We start from the raw sequence: 17,613 nt of genomic DNA, 5'->3' as shown, positions 1-17,613 counted from the left end.
CCAGATTGGGTTGCCCAGGGCCTCATCCAGGCCTTGAACACCTCCAGGGTTGGGGCACCCACAGCTTCTCTGAGCAACCTGTTCCAGCACCTCACCACCCTAAATATTTAGGAACATGTCTGAAAGAAGTTGTACTGCCATTTTCAGTCAATGATACCTGTATAAAAATCTGTCACTGTCATAGGAAAGTACTCCAAATGAAATGCTTATGATATTGGAATGAAAGAAAGCTCTGCTCCAGCATCACTTCCTGTGATTTCCATGCTGTTTTGTTATACAGTACAGCATCCTTTATGTGACCTTGAAAATGTTTCCTTCAGCACAGAAGGTTTGTTTAGAATTTGTTTTAGTGTTAGTAGCTGGATCAATTTTCACAGTGGTGTTTGTAGTTGAATCATTAATCAATTTTATTTTATTGTTTTCACAGTGTTCTTGTTTTATTTATGCTTGAATGAGTAAGCTGTTTTGCATGGATGTTTTCAAAAACAATGATTAGCTATAGTGTTTTTATAACCTAACAACAATTCCTCTGAGCTCTGACAGTTCTAGCTGCTGCCAAAAAGGGGAAACCTTAAAACTAGTTCAGTGTTACTCGTTTATTCCTGCAGAATGAAAGGAAGTAACTGTTACCAGAGTTGCACTCTCAGTTCCAAGTACAGACGGGTATCTGAAGTTTATTGCTCCAATACTGTTAAGTCAGACACAGCTAGCAGCTCTAGGATGATAAGAACAGTCTGAGGAATTCCCATATTGAGCTTTGTGTATGAATGTACTCTAGTTAGGAGAATTGTGCAGCTTGCAATTGTCAGAGGTATCCTATGAGTTCAGTCCCTGAGCTTTTCCACTGACTTCAATAGGACTGTGTAAAATTAAATTTAGATTCATAACTCAGCATCTTCACAATCTTACAACTACTGTATTCTTCCTAACTCTGGGAGCTTGCATTCAGTCCTGACACATACAGACACGTGTCTAACACAAACTTTATCTCTTCAAGTTCTGGTTTGTCTGGATTTCATCTGGTCTCTTTTAGGGCTAAAAGAAAAAACATTTTTAAAAGATTATTCTGTGGTGGATTTTTTTTTTTCCAGTTCTCTTTTATGTGTACTTATGGTTGAAGACTTCAAAATCAGCAGGATGAAAAGATGCTTAAAAGCTCTTTCAATCTTGGCCAGCCATAAGTACAAGTATACAAGCATCAGTGGAGTGATTCATGTTGTGTCTTCAGTCCTTTTAATCTCACGTATGTAAAGGGAAATAATACATGAGTTTATATAAACTAAGGGATAAAAATAAGGATGAGTGTGTAGCAGATTGTATTTTAATGATAATTGTAAGGTGCATCTTATAACATAAAGTAAATATTACGCACTTACATTTTAATGATGGATGTTACGCTGGTAATTTAATGCTCAAGGTAGTGGTAAATGTGGCTTTCAGAGCAGTAACATTTCTGATTATTTTCTAGATTGTAAACTCTGAATGTAATTTCCAGACACATCTCTAATCACAGCACTTGAAAACCCCCAAGCCTATCTGCTCAGTCAATCCATGACATCAAAATGTTGTCCTTTGCTTGTGGAATGTGCTGGAATTTTAGCCAGCATCATGTGCTCTGTTGTGATACAGCTACCACCTTACCCTTCATGAAAGGACAGTAGGACTTCACACATACACAATTTCTTGGGATTGTCTGAGCTCCATCGTTAAGTATAGCTTACTTTTCTCTCCTAGTTGGAGGCACCTGAAGCTCCAGGTACATTTTGTTGCTTCCTCTCTCTGTGAAGTGCTTTGTGCCATGCTTTGGAACCTCAACCCATTGAATAAGTTGCATGTAGCTTCCGTATTTCCCTTCATCACTTTGTTTAGGTAGGAACATGTCCAGTATTCTGTGCTTCCTCATAACTGTACAAGTGCAGGAAAGACAGAATCAGGTCCTGTATGTGAAAACAAAATACTGATTCTCTTCCTCCTATTTTTATACATTCTTTAAAGCTCAGCTGGTTTCTGAGTTGCTTCCTTGAGCAAACCATCAGCAAACTACCTAGGCTATCTGGTGAGGCTGTCAGTGCTAATTCAAGTGTGCAGAGTTTGAGATGAAAGCAGAAAGGCCAACAGAAAAGCAGAAAGTGAACCTAAATCCTTCAGTATATCTTAGTACACTTGTTAAATTTAGCTCACATGGTAGGGAGTGTGAATTGGAAAGTATTACATAGGATGCCTTTGAATGTTCTAAATCTGCAAAATGAAAAATGAATCTAAATCTGAATTATTTTTAAGGAACGTATCCAAGGGGACTTGATTGGCTTAGTGAATTTGTAGTAAGTTGTGCAGCTATTTCTCTGTAGGCAATAATTCCGTTTTGTCTTAGCATGGTCATGATTGATTCCGTGTTACGATCCAATGACTATTTGATAGCCTGGGTGATAAGACCACAGAAGACTTCATTATGGAAACGATTTAAAGCATCCAGCTGAGCTGCATTTTTAAAAAATAATAAAAACTCTGGAGCTATTGAGGACTATGGATTTCCAATGGATCAAAATCTGATGGTTTGGAGTTGTTATAGATTCCTTTTAACTTAATTACATCAGGACTTCAGTTTGAATTTTCTCGTTTGCGTTTAGACATCAGGGAACCTACATGAGCTGTCTATTACAGATGCCATCAGGGCAGGAAATGATGAGCTGGAGTCAAGACTTCTAATAAGCCTGCACAGCCTGTGCTCTATGCAGCCTCCCTCCTAGGGAGGGGTGAATTTTAACATGGTGAAACCACCACTTAAAGCTTGCTTTTGACTGCAGTATTCACAGCTATGTTATTTGTATATTCTAGTATCTGTGAAAAGCTTGAATCCATTGTAGCCCTCCCCTTGATGGGGAGTATTTAACAGCATCCTCCCTCATTTTTGCATGTCTGCCTATCTTAGTAACAGTGGTAGCAACCTAAATTGTCTATGAGCTTCTCTCTGCTCTTGTCAGAGGTTTGAAAGTTAGTAACAGTGAACTAGTGGCAGACCCACATCCTATGTGGATGCAAAGACCTTGCCTATGTTTGGTTGTCCTAGGAAACCAACTAAAAGTGGAACAAAATGGAACAACTACAGCCCCTGACGAAAAGAAAAAAGGCTCTTAAAACCCCTTCATTTGTCAGTGTCTTGAGAGAAAGTCAGAAACCTGCATAAAAATTATGTTAAAAAATGGTACAAGAGTTAGTTATGAAGTAGGAAGTCCTCAGCTATTGAGGTTATGTAATACATTTCAAATCACAGTTAAATAGCAGAAACTGGTGTAAAACAGAGCCAAATTCTGTTCCTTACAAGAGATCTGTGTGAGAGGTATGCAGCAATTCTCAGTGTGTTGAAGTAAAGAAACTGCTCATTCATGCTGCAGACTGCCAGAGTACCCAGTGAGTTACAAAAGCCCACTCATACTGAGCACCCTGCTTGCTCAAGAAAGCTTAGTAAAATCGTGTTCCTCAGCCTTGAGTTCTCTCTGCTGCCCTTCAAGTGATGAGTTTTGCCTTTCTCTGTGGGCTTCCCTTTACTTGAAAGAAAAGTGGGTCTTAAATGAAAATTCTTGTGCGATTAAGGCAGTTGTGTCTGAAAACTACGCTGACAGGTCAAATTAAAGCTCGCATGAATATGAGGCTCCCTCTCCTTGCTGGATTTGAACTCACTTGACCTAACTTGAGATAGGTAACATTTTTAGTTTTTGATTAAAACACAGCTGCAGTAAATGGCACAAGTTGTTGCCAGTCAAATAAGAGTGAGGTAGAACAAGTGTGAGTGTGAGGTTCATAATATTCAAGTAAAATGAAAGTTTGTTTGCCTCTCCCTTTTGTTCAGTGTCATGTGAAAGTACAAATCATGTTCAAAAGGCTACTCATTTCTCTAATACACAGTTAATATTAACAGCAGAAGAAGATTAAGGGCAATGCTTTGCCTTCAGTTACACTGTTAGATGAAGAGCATTGGAGCAATTAGGTCAGTGACCTAAAGCAGAGTAACTTGGATAAGAATCTGGCCCCAAGCAACTAGTCCAGGGTCATACAGTTGGTGCCTTCATCTGTTAGATCTGTTTTCTTTCATTGTTAGTCTTGGAGACATAGGCAATTTCACCATCTTGGAGGCAGCTGTACTTGTTTATTCATCAGAAGAGAAAAACCTCATGCCATAAGAAGCTCCAGATCACTTCCTGCTCCAAAATCTGTCCTTTAATAATCAACTGTTTGGGAGTCTGCATGCAGGAAAATGTCACTCTCTGTTTTCCAGCAACACAGTACTGAACTGCTGTAATACTGAGACAGCATCCTTCCAAAAATACATTACAAAATGGGTCTGAGTGCAGTCCGAAGTATGGTTGTACAGAATTTCATAAGGATGCATAGATCCTGACAATGCAGGCTGCTCCTGCTAAATGAACAAGTTATGTATGATAAATTGATCTGCCTCTGTAGTAGTGTTTTTGGTGTAGCAACTACCTCTCAAAATCTGAATTTCTTTTAACTGTCCACATGCAAATTCTAGTGCATATAAGTGGCTGTATAGTTCATTGTATTTTTTAGATGACATTTAAATTAAGCTAGAAGATGGTTTAGAGCTGTTTACATCTCTTATTACCTCATTTCTCTTTCAGCAGCTGAGAAATGCTCATTTTAATTAAAATTTGTTTTTAAAATGCATCTTGCAGTCAACACATGCTGAGGAGAGCCACTTACCACCCATGTACAGTAAGTTTGCTGTGCTGAACAAAACGGGAACATTAATTAGTAATAAATACTGTGGTGGCTTAGTGTTAACAGACTACTATGATGTACTGTTTGATTTCAAGAAGGTGGGGTTGCACTAGTCTAGCTCTTGCTCTGACGGTCAGAGGCCTGAAAACCAATGGTGTGTAAGTAAAATAGAGCAGTTCAGCTGGAAGGGACCTTCAAGAATCATTGAGTCCAACCCCCTGACTTCTTCAGGGCTAGCCAAAGTTAAAGCATTTTAATAGAGAACGTTGTTCAAATGCCTCTTGAACACTGACAGGCACGGGGCATCAACCACCTCGCTAGGAAGCCCATTCCAGTGTTTGACCACCCTCACAGTAAAGAAATTTTTCCCAATATTCAGTCAGATCCTCCCTTGGTGCACCTCAGTGCCATTCCCGTACACCCTGCCATCAGTGACCAGGGACTGACACCTCTCTTTGCTCTTCCCCTCAAGAAGTTTCAGAGAGCAACGAGGTTGCCTCTCAGCCTCCGTTTCTCCAAGCTAGAGAACCCCAGTGTCTTGTCCTTATAGGACACGCCTCCTAGCCCTTTTGTCAGCTTTGTTGCTGACAGTGTTGAGCCTGTTGTCAGCTGCACCCCCAGGACTTTTCCTGCTGAGCCACTCTCCAGCCACTCGTCTCCCAGTCTGTGCCTGTTCCTGGCATTACTCCATCCCAGGGGCAGCACTTGGCATTTTCCTTTGTTGAACTCCATGCAGTTTCTGATCACCCAGTGTTCCCACTCCAGTCTTTAGTGGGAACAATATATTGTTATAAATCTTTTTGTACAGATGGGTCTTACAGAAGTAAGGGTGAGGAGACACTCATAGTTGTTGGTGGACTCAGTCACAGCTCATCTGGCCAGTTCAGTTTATTCATTTATGCTACCCATAGGTCATAAAAGGAGATCACAGTAATTCTCAACTCTCTACCATGAAGATTAGGTCAGTCCTTAGATCATGGTAAGGTCAGGAGATCTGCATACTTTGGAGGAGGGGGAAAAGTAAACATGGTGTGTGTGTCATTTTAGTGTCCTACAGTTTTGCTGGTCCTTGGTGAAGAATTATGTACCCGCATGATTATGCACAACCTTCCAGTTGTGCATTTTTATCTGATAATGAAATGTCTCCTTTTTCTTAATTTCCTCTTACAATTTTTTAACATAGTGAAAATTAAATTTTGTGTGCACCTGTGTGTGTTTAGCTTAGCATTTTAGTAACACCTCAACTTACATGTAAGAAAAATATGGAAAGGAAGCAGAAAAAATAGGGTAATAGGGGTCCAGTCTTGTGCGTACTTTCCAGAAACATGAAGGCATCCAGTTATAAGAATTGGGAAACTAAAAAAGGATTCACGTCATTTTCCAATTTAGTACTCAGTCTGTCAGAAAGCCACTTTTTTTTTTTTGGCTGCTATTGACATCCTCAAAATGTTTAGTTTTGGATGAGCTGAGTGTAAATACTAAATACTTGTAAGACATTAGGATACGCAATAAAAATTTAATCTCAGTGAATGAACGAGGTCAGCCTTGCTGTATTAGCAACTGCACAAACTTTTGCTGATTGGATTTTTCGTCAGGTTTTGCTTTAGGCTTTGGGTTTGTGAAACTTATGAGCTTCCACGGTTCACTGTCACCCTTAGATAGGAATCATTAGATATTTGTATATATATATATATATATATGTATATATAGCGTGTGTGTGTGTGTATATATATATATATACACACAAGTATATATATGAGTATTGTGCGTGAACATCATTGCAAGTAATATGTATAAAATCTTTCACGTCAGTCTGTATTAAATCAGAGGACACATCTTTTGCATAAAATTTATTCCAGGTGTAATTCCACAGACATCTGTGGTCTTACGGCAGGAGTGAGTGTTGTTCCCATGTTCCTGCTTTTTCCTTGCTACTGTATCTACTGTCATTTTTAAGTGTCAATGAAATGATTTATTATTTTTAGCTTTGAAGGAGTATATATGTATGGCCCAACAAACCCACTTGTGAGAATTTTGTGCCTAAGCCAAAATTTATATTCCACAGAAGTGTTAAAACAGGACTATTTGATTTCTGCTTTCTAACAATACTGATCTTCTCTGTACAGATGTAGTTAATTTCCTGTTTAACCTCACGTTGCATTCAATGTCTGCTGAGAGAATGTTAGACCAGAGCCCTTTGGTTCTGATGGCATAATCATAGTCCAAAATATACCAGTGAAACTGTCTGTGTGCTACTGTTGGCTGTCAGGTCTGCCACACTTGTGTATTTCCCACGGTGCTAGTGGAAACATACACCTTTGAGGAAGGTAAGCCCCTGATGTCCCATCAGCCCAAGATCTCAAAGTGTGTGATACACAAGCACTTTCACTGAGGGCAGACCAGCATTCAAGTGGATGGCAAACCTTCAAGACTGCTGAATGCTTTTCTTTCATGATACGCTTTCCTTCGGTTGCTGTACTACAGCTCTTGTCAGGCAGCAACCGAGTCTCTGAGCTGTCTTGGTGCAGTGAGAGGCTGCTTGTGGAACAGGGTCTCAGTCCTGTAGCTGACAGCAGGCAGTGAGAAATGATGCTGGGGAGAGCAGGGCGCTGCTCGGTGGGAACTAAGCCTGCACATTTGTTGCTGTCAGTTGCAGGACTGAGGTATTGGTCTGCTCCTGATGCGAATCATGGGACTTCTTGCGGAGGGCATTTGTTCGCCATGGGAGACAGAGGAAGAATTGAGCCTTCTGTAATAGTTTTTACTGAGAGAAATTCCTTAATGCAGGAACCAGAAAATTTGTATCGCTTTCATAAACTCATTCAGCTTCAAATTTCTGCCAATGGCTAGGTTATCTTTATGGATATCACCCAGTGAAGTCTATTTAGGCAGTTTTGGGGTGCGCTCACTGCTGAAGAAGCTGGCTCTGCTGTAGGGTCAACTGTGCTCACAAAGTCTAGGTTTCTTCTCTTTGTTTTTGGAGTATTGCTGCTGAAGTCAATGGCGTAGATTAGTAGGAAGGAATTACGCTTTGAGTTAAACCAAGTAACAAGGGAATCTGAATGTATAATAAACATTTCCAAACCTCTCAGTAAATATAGATATATTTTTTGTTATAAATAATACTTAATTTTCAGAACTTAAAAAAAATATTGGACAGAGTAGTGCACGTTATCTTACTAGAAAATGCATAATGCTAGTGTCAGACATGCGGAGGAGATGAGGAGAAAGATTTAGAGAGGTTTATTCCTCTAACAGGATTTATCGAGCCAGGCATTCTCTTTTTATTTAATGTGGGAAATGGTTCTACAAGGATATATATTTAGAAAATATTTTAAAATATATTTATATAAACATAAAGATCTGTATTAGGAGTTTGTTTACCAAGATTCTCGGTGAGAGAGGGGGAGAGGCATTTAAGAGTCTGAGACAATTCACTAATTTTTTGTACAGGAAAAGAAGCACAGATGCTGAATAACACACAAATATTACTTAGGTGGCTATGGCTAGCAAGTTGAATTTTGAAATAGGATTGCTATCCTGGATAAATGTCACTGACATGGCCTAATAAATGCCTGTCTTGATCATTTTATAAATGTTGTTGTAGCTGTATTTCCTCTATGTGTTTTTGTTGTGTCTTAAGCAAGATGATGCAGTGAACATTGAAACTTTTGAGATTCAGGTTAATTAATTTGCTCGGTAGGGACATATTGTCACAGTCCTGTGGAACAGTCTTACATAGCTAGCAGTTGGAGCCCCATTCATCTCAAAGCTGAGGAAAAAAAAAAAAAAAAAAACAACACATTATATTGTATTTATGATGAAATAAATTTAAAGCCTGTAACTAATACGTAATTTCCTGGCACTTTCCTGTCATTTTTGATGGTTATACAGAAAGAATTCTCCCTCCTGTTAAAATCTTCTCCCTTATTTTTTGAGGAAGTAACATACCTCCACATTAAGTTAGAAAATTCAGACTGAGTTATAGTACTCAATGTCACATACAAGCAGTTCTCTGGAATTACGAACTTAATGTTTTGCCTTTATGGAGCTGATATATAACTGATCAGCTGATCTGTCAACACAAAGAAAGCTAGAAATTTTTCAAAACTCATAAAAATGTGTCTGGTCATTCTGTGCGAGTTGTATCTAAATGAGTTGTTTTCAGTCGATAATACCACTCTCTACTAAGAGGATTTCTTACCCCAAGGTACCGATGTGCTCTTTTTCACGTTGATCCCTCTCATCAAAGATTTCTACTTCAAAAGGTCATAGCTAATGCCTCTCGTTGTATTGGAAATGTTGATTTGAGAAACACACTTTCTGTTTTCCCTAATGGATATATTTTAATATCTAAACCAGGTGACATTAAAAAAAAAATGTATTTGTATCATAATGTTTTATTTGGCTTTTATTGTGTCTATTACATACGTTATTGGTATCTGTGTATAATGCAAACCTGATCTTCTGAGACTGAAAACTTCACTGGATCTTGTATTTCAGTTCTCTGTGCCTCTCATCCCCATTTACCTATCTAGGGTTTACAGATATTCCCCCAGAATGTATTAAGAATCTTGCTTTAGCTCTTAATTTTCTGCTAGGTGGGTATGATCTCACCTTGCCTTTTTTTTTTTCTTGGAGTTTTTTTTTCTTGGGTTTTCCTGGAGTTGACACTTCACAGATAAATCTGCTGGGGTTACTATCCCTAGTGTCTTTTTAGAGACAGTGCTCCGGGTGGCATGGAGCAGGGAGTTGGCCCAGATGGCCTCCAGAGGTCCCTGCCAACCCCAGCTGTTCTGTGAGTCTGTGAAAATGCCTTAGTAGGAAACACAGTCAACAAGAGATTTTCAAATGATGCGGGGAAGAGCCATTTTATCGCTTTCTTCTCTTTTCTATTGGTTATTCTCCTGGCATGTTTCAGTTCTGTGATACAAAGTACACTTACATTACTTCAGAGGTCTGTAACGTTCCACCGTTACTTAGGACAGCTTTGATTTTGGTTGAGTGATGGTTTGAAAGTGCCCCTCCCTTAATTCCGAAGTCTACTTAGATGTTTACAGTTTTCCCATGTATAAAATGCATATTTTTTATCCAGATGTTGGACAAATGTCCAATGCCACGAAGAAGAAATAGCTTTATGAACAGCTTTCTTATATTACTTTGTTTGCTGTTCTCCCTAGTATCCAAGTCTGCGTTACAGATACAGTATTTTAGATATGTTTTTTTCATCTACAATTAGCGAAGGGAGGCTTTCTCAGCTCCAGCAGAGAAAATGATTTCACCTGGCCCTTCCTTCTTTCAATTTCTCCAAACTTAATGGACATCATTGCAGCTGAATGACTATTTCATGAGTTCACTTCACACTGAGTACAAGCAATCGCACTCATTATGGCTTCAATACCTGTTTTGTGTATTTTTTCCCAGTTGATGGATGCCTATTATGTCATTGTATTCAGGCATTTGCAAGTTCTGTTTTCTGTGAATTTGTTTATTGACTGCTGGATAACTTTTCATGCTTTCACAGTGCAGCCAGCTACATAGTTAATGCTGTGAAAGGTGGCATATTAGTATTATGGATGGAGTTATGGGAAAGGAGGCGTGATTTGATTGCTGAGTACAAATCAAGTGAGTTCTTGAATGCTTAGGAGTCCTACTGCAGCTTGTCTGGTATACAGACTTTGAGCATGAGCCCATCTTTCTAGTGCTTCCAAATAATGAAATAGAGTCATAATTTCCACGTGCAGTGTCATAGGAATCTGGAAACAATGTATTATTTTATTGTTCTACTTACATAGAACTTAATTATGGGAGCTGCAAGTAGCCTTAGAGGATGGATTACAAATTAGTCCTTTCAGGATTTCTTTTGTGGATAATATAAACAGTTTGCCTGAGAAATGAAAAAGCAGGCAAGTATTACCTTGCCCTGCTGCAAAGTTCTGCATTTTTAGAATGAAGGAAAAGGAATAACAAAATATTATAAATTTATAATAATTCAGTCATTGTGAGGGCTCAGTAACTACTAACTGGAGATGTGTCCAGGTTCTTCCCTACCACCTTACCACTGCTGCAGATGTAATGGTTCAGCAATTTGGTTTGAGTGCTGAGGCAAATAAAAAAAAAATCCTCTTCCAAATATTTTCAGCATAGACTTACCAATTTCTGAGTCTTATCATTTGTCTCCAATAAGGACAGATGGAAGCCATGGATGTTCAATGGGAATTTTCTGCCTTTTTTTCTCATTCAGAGATAATTTATGTACGTAGAGGATATAATGAGGATACTAAATTAAGTGTGTCTGTGTGTGTATAAATAAAATTGGTTTGTTACCCATTTGCCAGCATTTTGGCTCAGCTGTAGCAGTGACTATCATGACTGCTTTAAAATTGATTAGACAATTTAACTTGTAATTTAACTCTGGATATGGCAGAGAGAGATAAGCCTCTGAATAGGAGCATAAAACATGAATTGTGCGGTTCTTCAGCTGATCTCAGTAAAGCTAGCATTTTGTGTTTATTCTTTGGCTTTGTAGAAATTTAATGTCTTATGCTTCCAGTGTGACCTATGCACATGAGTGGTCTTTGACTTTTTATAAGGGTCAAGAATCACTGAGCCCTATTGCGTGTTATAGAAATAAGCTGGTTTGTTGCTGTTGTTGGAACAGAGGTGTTTCTGCAGCTGAATGAACAGGGATGACATGCCTAGTTGTTTTTTTTTGGCAGTGAGACCAGGTTTGTTTCACTACTGGCTTTTGTATAATTTTCTGCCTGAAAGAAACCAGTGAGCAGTGTTTCTATCAAGTCCTGCAGTGGCACCCACTGTTGAAGCAACATGAATGCAAAACAAAGCAGCCATTTTAATTGGAAGCTGATCTGTTTCAATTTGATATGAAGCTATTCAGAGCAACATTTCCTACACTGCTTCTGTTTTCAATTCCTGTATGTATTGTGATGTTTCATCAAAGAAAGACGAATTTAGCCTCAGCGAAGTGGGAAGACGATTAACATGAAAGCAGCTTGTTCTAAGGCCTTCTCCACCTGTTTTCATATCCTATCAGTACTAACTTCTTGTCAGCCAGACTTATATTTAGGGGAAATATATTCTATTTTTGAGTAAGTTCAGCTGTTCTCTGTGCATTTAGTAGATTTCCTATTTCCCAATATTGTCTGTTCTTTAATTGATGCTGGTATAAGGAAGAAATTGTTTGAAGTGGATATGCTTTCCAGTATGAAAACCAGTTCAAACCATTTACCAAAGCACAAGTGAGAAAAAGGCAAGGTACCAAAGTGTTACCTTGTTAGTCAGCTGGATCTGTGTGGGGGGAAAGCTGCACCCTTGGTCACTACCAGGTTCCTAATACTGCCTGTCAATTCAATGGCTTTTGACATTCAGAACTACACAATTAAGTATAAAAATATACATATGCATTACATATATCACAGATACTTCATATTCTAAATACAAGAGAATATTGCTTGCTGGTGATGACTGTGAGATGTTTTATTTATTTCATATTCTGTTATACTCTGTCTGTACTTCAAAATCTCTAAACTTATTTTTTCTACTTCCAAAGAACTTTAAAGATTTCAGAATAGTTTTTATTATGGATTTTATGGCATCACACACAAAAGACAGATAGCTTTGTACTTAGTAATGTGAATGGTTTTATTTTCTCAAGACATATTAAAGATATTTCTAAAAATTATCTGGAGATATTTTGATAAGCATTTATTCAAGCTATTTATTCACTTTTTAAGTAAAGGAAGTACGATTCTATGGTTCTATGAAATGGATGAGGAGCACAGACATCTAAACATTACTTCCAAAAATTACACAGAAAACAGTAGCCTTCATGGGAGCGCTTTTGCTCTTTAACTGTCATGAGTGTGCTCTGCAATCCTTTTCATCTTGGTTACTTCAAGTCAGTGGTCATTTTGTACGTCTCCGGAAGTTTAAATTACTTGGGCCATCTATAACGTGGCTAGAGCCCAGAGGTGCAGAGTATATAAGCTCAGTTTTGAAGCAAAGTTGCATATTGGAGTATCATGGATATATATGGCAGCATGTGTGCTCATGTCCATATCCAGTCATTCAGTGTGCTGGGATCTGAGTCTCTCCAGCTCCGTAGGTCTGAGAACCTCAGCAGTGTCACCCCGTCTTCTTAAACATAAGGCCTTGCTCCTGGAAGAGCAATCATGTTACTTTTCAGTGTACCTGGTAGAGCTTTTAGTCACTTTTCAAATACAGAATGCTTACAAAACAAAACAATGCTGCTTTACCCTGCTAGCTTTCTGAAATCTCATGGAGGGGAAAGCACGTACTGTGTATTTTGTATGAACAGAAAGCCTTCAGTAATGACTGGTATTCCTGAGTCTATTGCAGTCAGTGCAGCTGTTGAAAAAGTCCCCGTGTCTGGAACAAATAGCATAACATTTTGAGGAAAACCACATACTTTCTGACTCGGATATTGATTAAAAAGTGGTGGGAGTCATGGGGGGGGAAGGCAATAAGATGTTTAAAAAAATAGAAGACATATTGGTTGTAAATATATCAAATGAAACAAAAAGAGAAAAGTATTATTGTTGGTTCTTTAAATCATCATTGATAAAATTACTTTGTTTTAATACCACCTGGAAATATATGGATTTTTCAGGCACTGTAACTGAATTTCGCATATCCACATGGAGAATTCTGAACAGCCAGAACAACCTGAACAATTCCTGAACTGAGGTGTTGACGTAACTCTTTGATAACATGCTGACAGGTTGAAAAGTCCCTAATGATTTACAAGTCACATATTTTATTATTATTACTGACCGGATCCCTTTGTGTCCATTATTTTTATCAGTTAAGATGGACATGTATAATGCTACCTCTTGCTATACTTAGATGTGACTAAAAATAATTGTGATAATGTGTTTCCCACACATCTCTGGTACAACTGTAGCATGGTCTCCCTGCCTTTCACCTCTGGGCACGATTTGGGAGTTTTCCTTACTTTTTTATACATACTTTTTTTTTTTTTTTCTCCTTTGTTTCTTTCTATTCTTATTTAAGGGTGTGTGGGGTTTTTTGTTTGTTTTGTTTTTTCATTCCTGCTTCTTTATTCCTTCTCTTATATAATTTTCTCTATTTTTTTTTCCTTTAACCCACTTGTTTTTCTCTTGTCTTTCAGGTCTTTTGTATTGTTTGCTTGCTTTTGAATTGTGTTTTATGTAGTACAAGATCACCTAATGTTTCTGAGTTATAATGTTCACTGTATGCTGTGCAACAAGGTTGCCCTGGAACTAAGGGAAGACCTAATTTTGGTACCTGTGATGCTTCTAGGGAGTCAGTGGACATTTGCTCATTATGTTAAGCATATATGCACTTAGAGATTTTAGGAAAAAAAAATGCAGGGGGTATCAACTGGGCAATAGAAAAAAAGACAGGAAAATGGCGCTGGTGCATACGTCCCTTTTAACATGTCTCGGTAAAATGACTTCTTTTTTAATTGTTTCATTGTGGAGTAGAGTATTTTACATATGTGTATGCATAGACATCATCTATAAACCTTGAGGAGGGTGGTTTTACTTTGTGCTTGAAAAATACTTCCAGGACGCATGTGATTTCTATTTGTATTTATTTTGTGGACAAGTATGGATAGGGCCATTATGTTAACTGAACTGTGGACATTGTCATCATCTTAACTAATCATTGTAGCACCAGAAAACTGTAGATGTTTCTTTTTCTCAAACTCTAACTGCACAAAGTTGTGATATTAGCCAGTCTATGAAGCCCACTTACGTGTTACTAGTTCACATGAGGAGTGCCATCCCTTTTCAGTATTTCTCATCATTCAAATTGAGGCTTGCATAATTGTGCCTTACCATTGCTTCTAAGTACCACCTATGAGATTTTGTTAAAGGCTGTTCAGAGGTGTCATCATATAAGACCACAGGAAACAGAATCTAGTAGGACTTTAACTGATCGTGCTTCTTTTTTTTTTTTTTATGCAGGGAATAAATCACAAGACAGTGGGATTGCAGAGATGGAGGAACTTCCTGTCCCACACAATATCAAAATAAGTAACATCACGTGTGATTCCTTCAAGATTTCTTGGGATATGGATTCTAAATCCAAGGATCGCATCACTCATTACTTCATTGATCTCAACAAGAAAGAAAACAAGAATTCCAACAAATTTAAACACAAGGTAATTTTCTTTTAAAAATGAAGGTGGAAATGCATGACTTTCAATAGTTGAATCTCAGTGGTTTATTAACTGTTCAAAACCAGGTATAGGACATCTGGCCGAGGTGGGTTTGATTAATCTAAATGGCAATATTTTTTTCACATAGAATACCTCCACTTAAACCTTATGTGCATGTACATGCAAACACATTTGTTTCAAAGAGGAAGGAATATTACCTTTTCTACTTCATTTGAAACTAAAACAGTTTTGGAAGCTGTACAATTTATTGTAAGATAGACGTTTTTATTCCTGACTAGTTCTTACTCATTATTTAAACAATTTATGTTTTCTGTGCCTGTCCTCAATCAGTGACAGACCCATGATGGCAATACATGTTGTTTCAACAGAAGAGTCAAAAATTCTAATGCACTTCTAGGAAGGCTTCCAGCAATCTTAGGTTGCAGCATTCAGCACTGTGACCTGAATATTCATCTGGCCTCTTTCCTTAAACCAGTGATGGAGAGACATACTGAATGTATCGCTGAGTCTATTGTTATCAAAAACAGAAAAATTTACTTCAACCTCAAACAGTTCAAGTACTGAGATGTCTATAGAAACATGGAATGAGATAGAAAAGGAGATTAAACACCACAATCATCTGCAAATTAATTATCTTCAGTCTTGGCAAGATCCCTAAAAGATAAGGTTTGCCAATACACAAATAACCATCCAGACAAATATAAGCGCTCCAATTTTACTAACACCTAAACTAAACTTTCTTGGTGTATAAACCAATGGGACAACCTGTTCACAGCATGTGTGTAACCTTCTGTTTATGTTTCCTTATTTGAGTTTTTTTGTCGTTTTTAACATGGTTGTAAATAGCATATTCATTAAGCGTAACAAAAATCACTTACTGCTATTTGAAGTCAAGGATTTCACACGTTTGGCCAAGATGCTGCAGTTGATAGGAAGCGGTATACAAAGCAGTACCAAATATAATGTTATAATAGCCTTTACTCTGATCCAGTTTTAATTGTGGTAATGAATGATTTGTTTGGTTGTTTTTTTCTTACTATTAGTACATTTTGACCGGCAGCCTTTGAAGTTCAATTCCCATTCCCATTTTATGCTGCAAGAACAAATACGCCTTCCACTATAAATGTTTACTGAGATGGATTTGTCTTAATTGTTTCATTTTATTAATTTACATGTTTTTCATTTATATGCACACTGGTGTTAAAATTGTAAAATTTGTTTTTGTAAAAGGTAGAGCCACTCTGCCAGACCAAATGCTAAATTTTCTTAGAAATCTTTACTGCAGTGATGAGACTAGTGTTAAGAATAATTTGTAGTAATATTAAAAACCTTACTCAGCATAAGGGGTCGCATGAATGTCTACAAGGGCCTGTTTCTCTCACAGGTGATAAGCTCAGCTATTTCCTAACTTGTAGAGAGTGTGCTATATGAGATGGTTGTGAGCCAAAGTAAGTTGGGATGTAGATTTAACCTGGTAAGTGGATGCTGTACTTCAGTAAATGGTGTTTATTTCCTTCTGGAAGAGCAAATGTGAATGCTTTATCCTTTCAATGCTTTTTCTGTTGGCAAATACATACTCAACTTGTTTAGGGTACGTATTGTTTTATTACGTAGGACTATTGTTATGTTTGGGAAGGAGATTTGTAGTAGTATGTAAAGAATAGAATATGGATGTATGATTATTCCCATGTAGTAGGTAGGGAAATGAGGCTCAGATATGCAGCAAAGCTAGGCGTGCTGAACTCCTGCATTGTGTCCTACAAGCAGACTTGGCAAAGGGAAGGATGAGATGAAATGGAAGAAAGCTGAAAATTGAAATTAGCTTCTTTAGAAATGAAAAGGACTACAGAATAGGCAGGCTTCTCTTCCCAAAAAGAGTGAGGTAGTATGACTGGTATATCAGTGTAGTAGTATACTGGTTTTGGGTGCCACAGTGTAAGATGGAAATAAAGCTGTTAGAGAGCATCCAAAGGAGGGCTACAAAGATGGTGGAGGGTCTTAGAGGGCAAGACGTATGAGGAGCAGCTGAGGTCCCTTAGGTCCCTTGGTTTGTTCAGCCCAGAGCAGAGCAGGGTGTGCCCGGAGAAATATCAACATGAACATTTTTTCATGAGGTCAGCATAGTGATCTTATTTAAAAAAAAAAAAAAAAAAAAAAAAAAAGGTTTTGCTTAGAAAAAGAACAATAAATTAAATTTATGAAAAGCATCATTCTTCCCTTCCCCTCCCCCCTCCCATCCCACTCCATCCCCCTACCGCAACATTTAAGAGAAACTCCTCTAAGTGATGTTGTGGCTCTGGGTGTTCTGGCCTCTTCTGGTGCAGTTCAAAGAGTTTCCTGATGCACAGCCGGGAGGTAAGGCTTTGAGCCATGGGGGTAATGAGGCTTTTAATGTTGTGTGAACACTCAGAAAATTAATGGGGGCAAAAACCGCTACAGTGTTATGGGCACAGAGAGCAGACCCAGGTGGAGTCAGCTTTTACCACAGACAAAGAAAAGATGACAGGAAGACTAATGAGTGGAACTGTAGCAGCTGCTGACTGCATTAGCATTGGTAAATCCAGTTCAGTGGGATGCCTTTACAATGTAGTTCTAGGGCGGTAACTTTAAGTGTCACCCTCCCCCCGTATTTTTTTTTCTCTTTTGTATATTATGTATTTCAGAAT

The 17,613-nt window shown here is 38.1% G+C and overlaps 1 protein-coding gene across 5 annotated transcripts in view; it reads left to right on the top strand.

Annotated features, from left to right (window-relative positions):
* Positions 1 to 17,613, top strand: part of PHYHIPL (phytanoyl-CoA 2-hydroxylase interacting protein like) — a 126,040-nt gene that overhangs the window by 100,920 nt on the left and 7,507 nt on the right. For all 5 annotated transcript variants that reach the window (XM_068688774.1, XM_068688775.1, XM_068688770.1 and 2 more), the window contains exon 2: positions 14,733 to 14,929. In XM_068688774.1, coding sequence (XP_068544875.1) covers positions 14,765 to 14,929 — 165 coding nt within the window. In that variant the 5' untranslated portion in view covers positions 14,733 to 14,764. The remainder of the gene's footprint in view (positions 1 to 14,732; positions 14,930 to 17,613) is intronic.

This window comes from Anas acuta, chromosome 7 (genome assembly GCF_963932015.1).
Source record: "Anas acuta chromosome 7, bAnaAcu1.1, whole genome shotgun sequence".
NCBI classification, from domain to species: Eukaryota; Metazoa; Chordata; class Aves; order Anseriformes; family Anatidae; genus Anas; species Anas acuta.
Note: the sequence above shows the minus strand (reverse complement) of the source record. Positions and strands in the feature narration are given on the sequence as shown.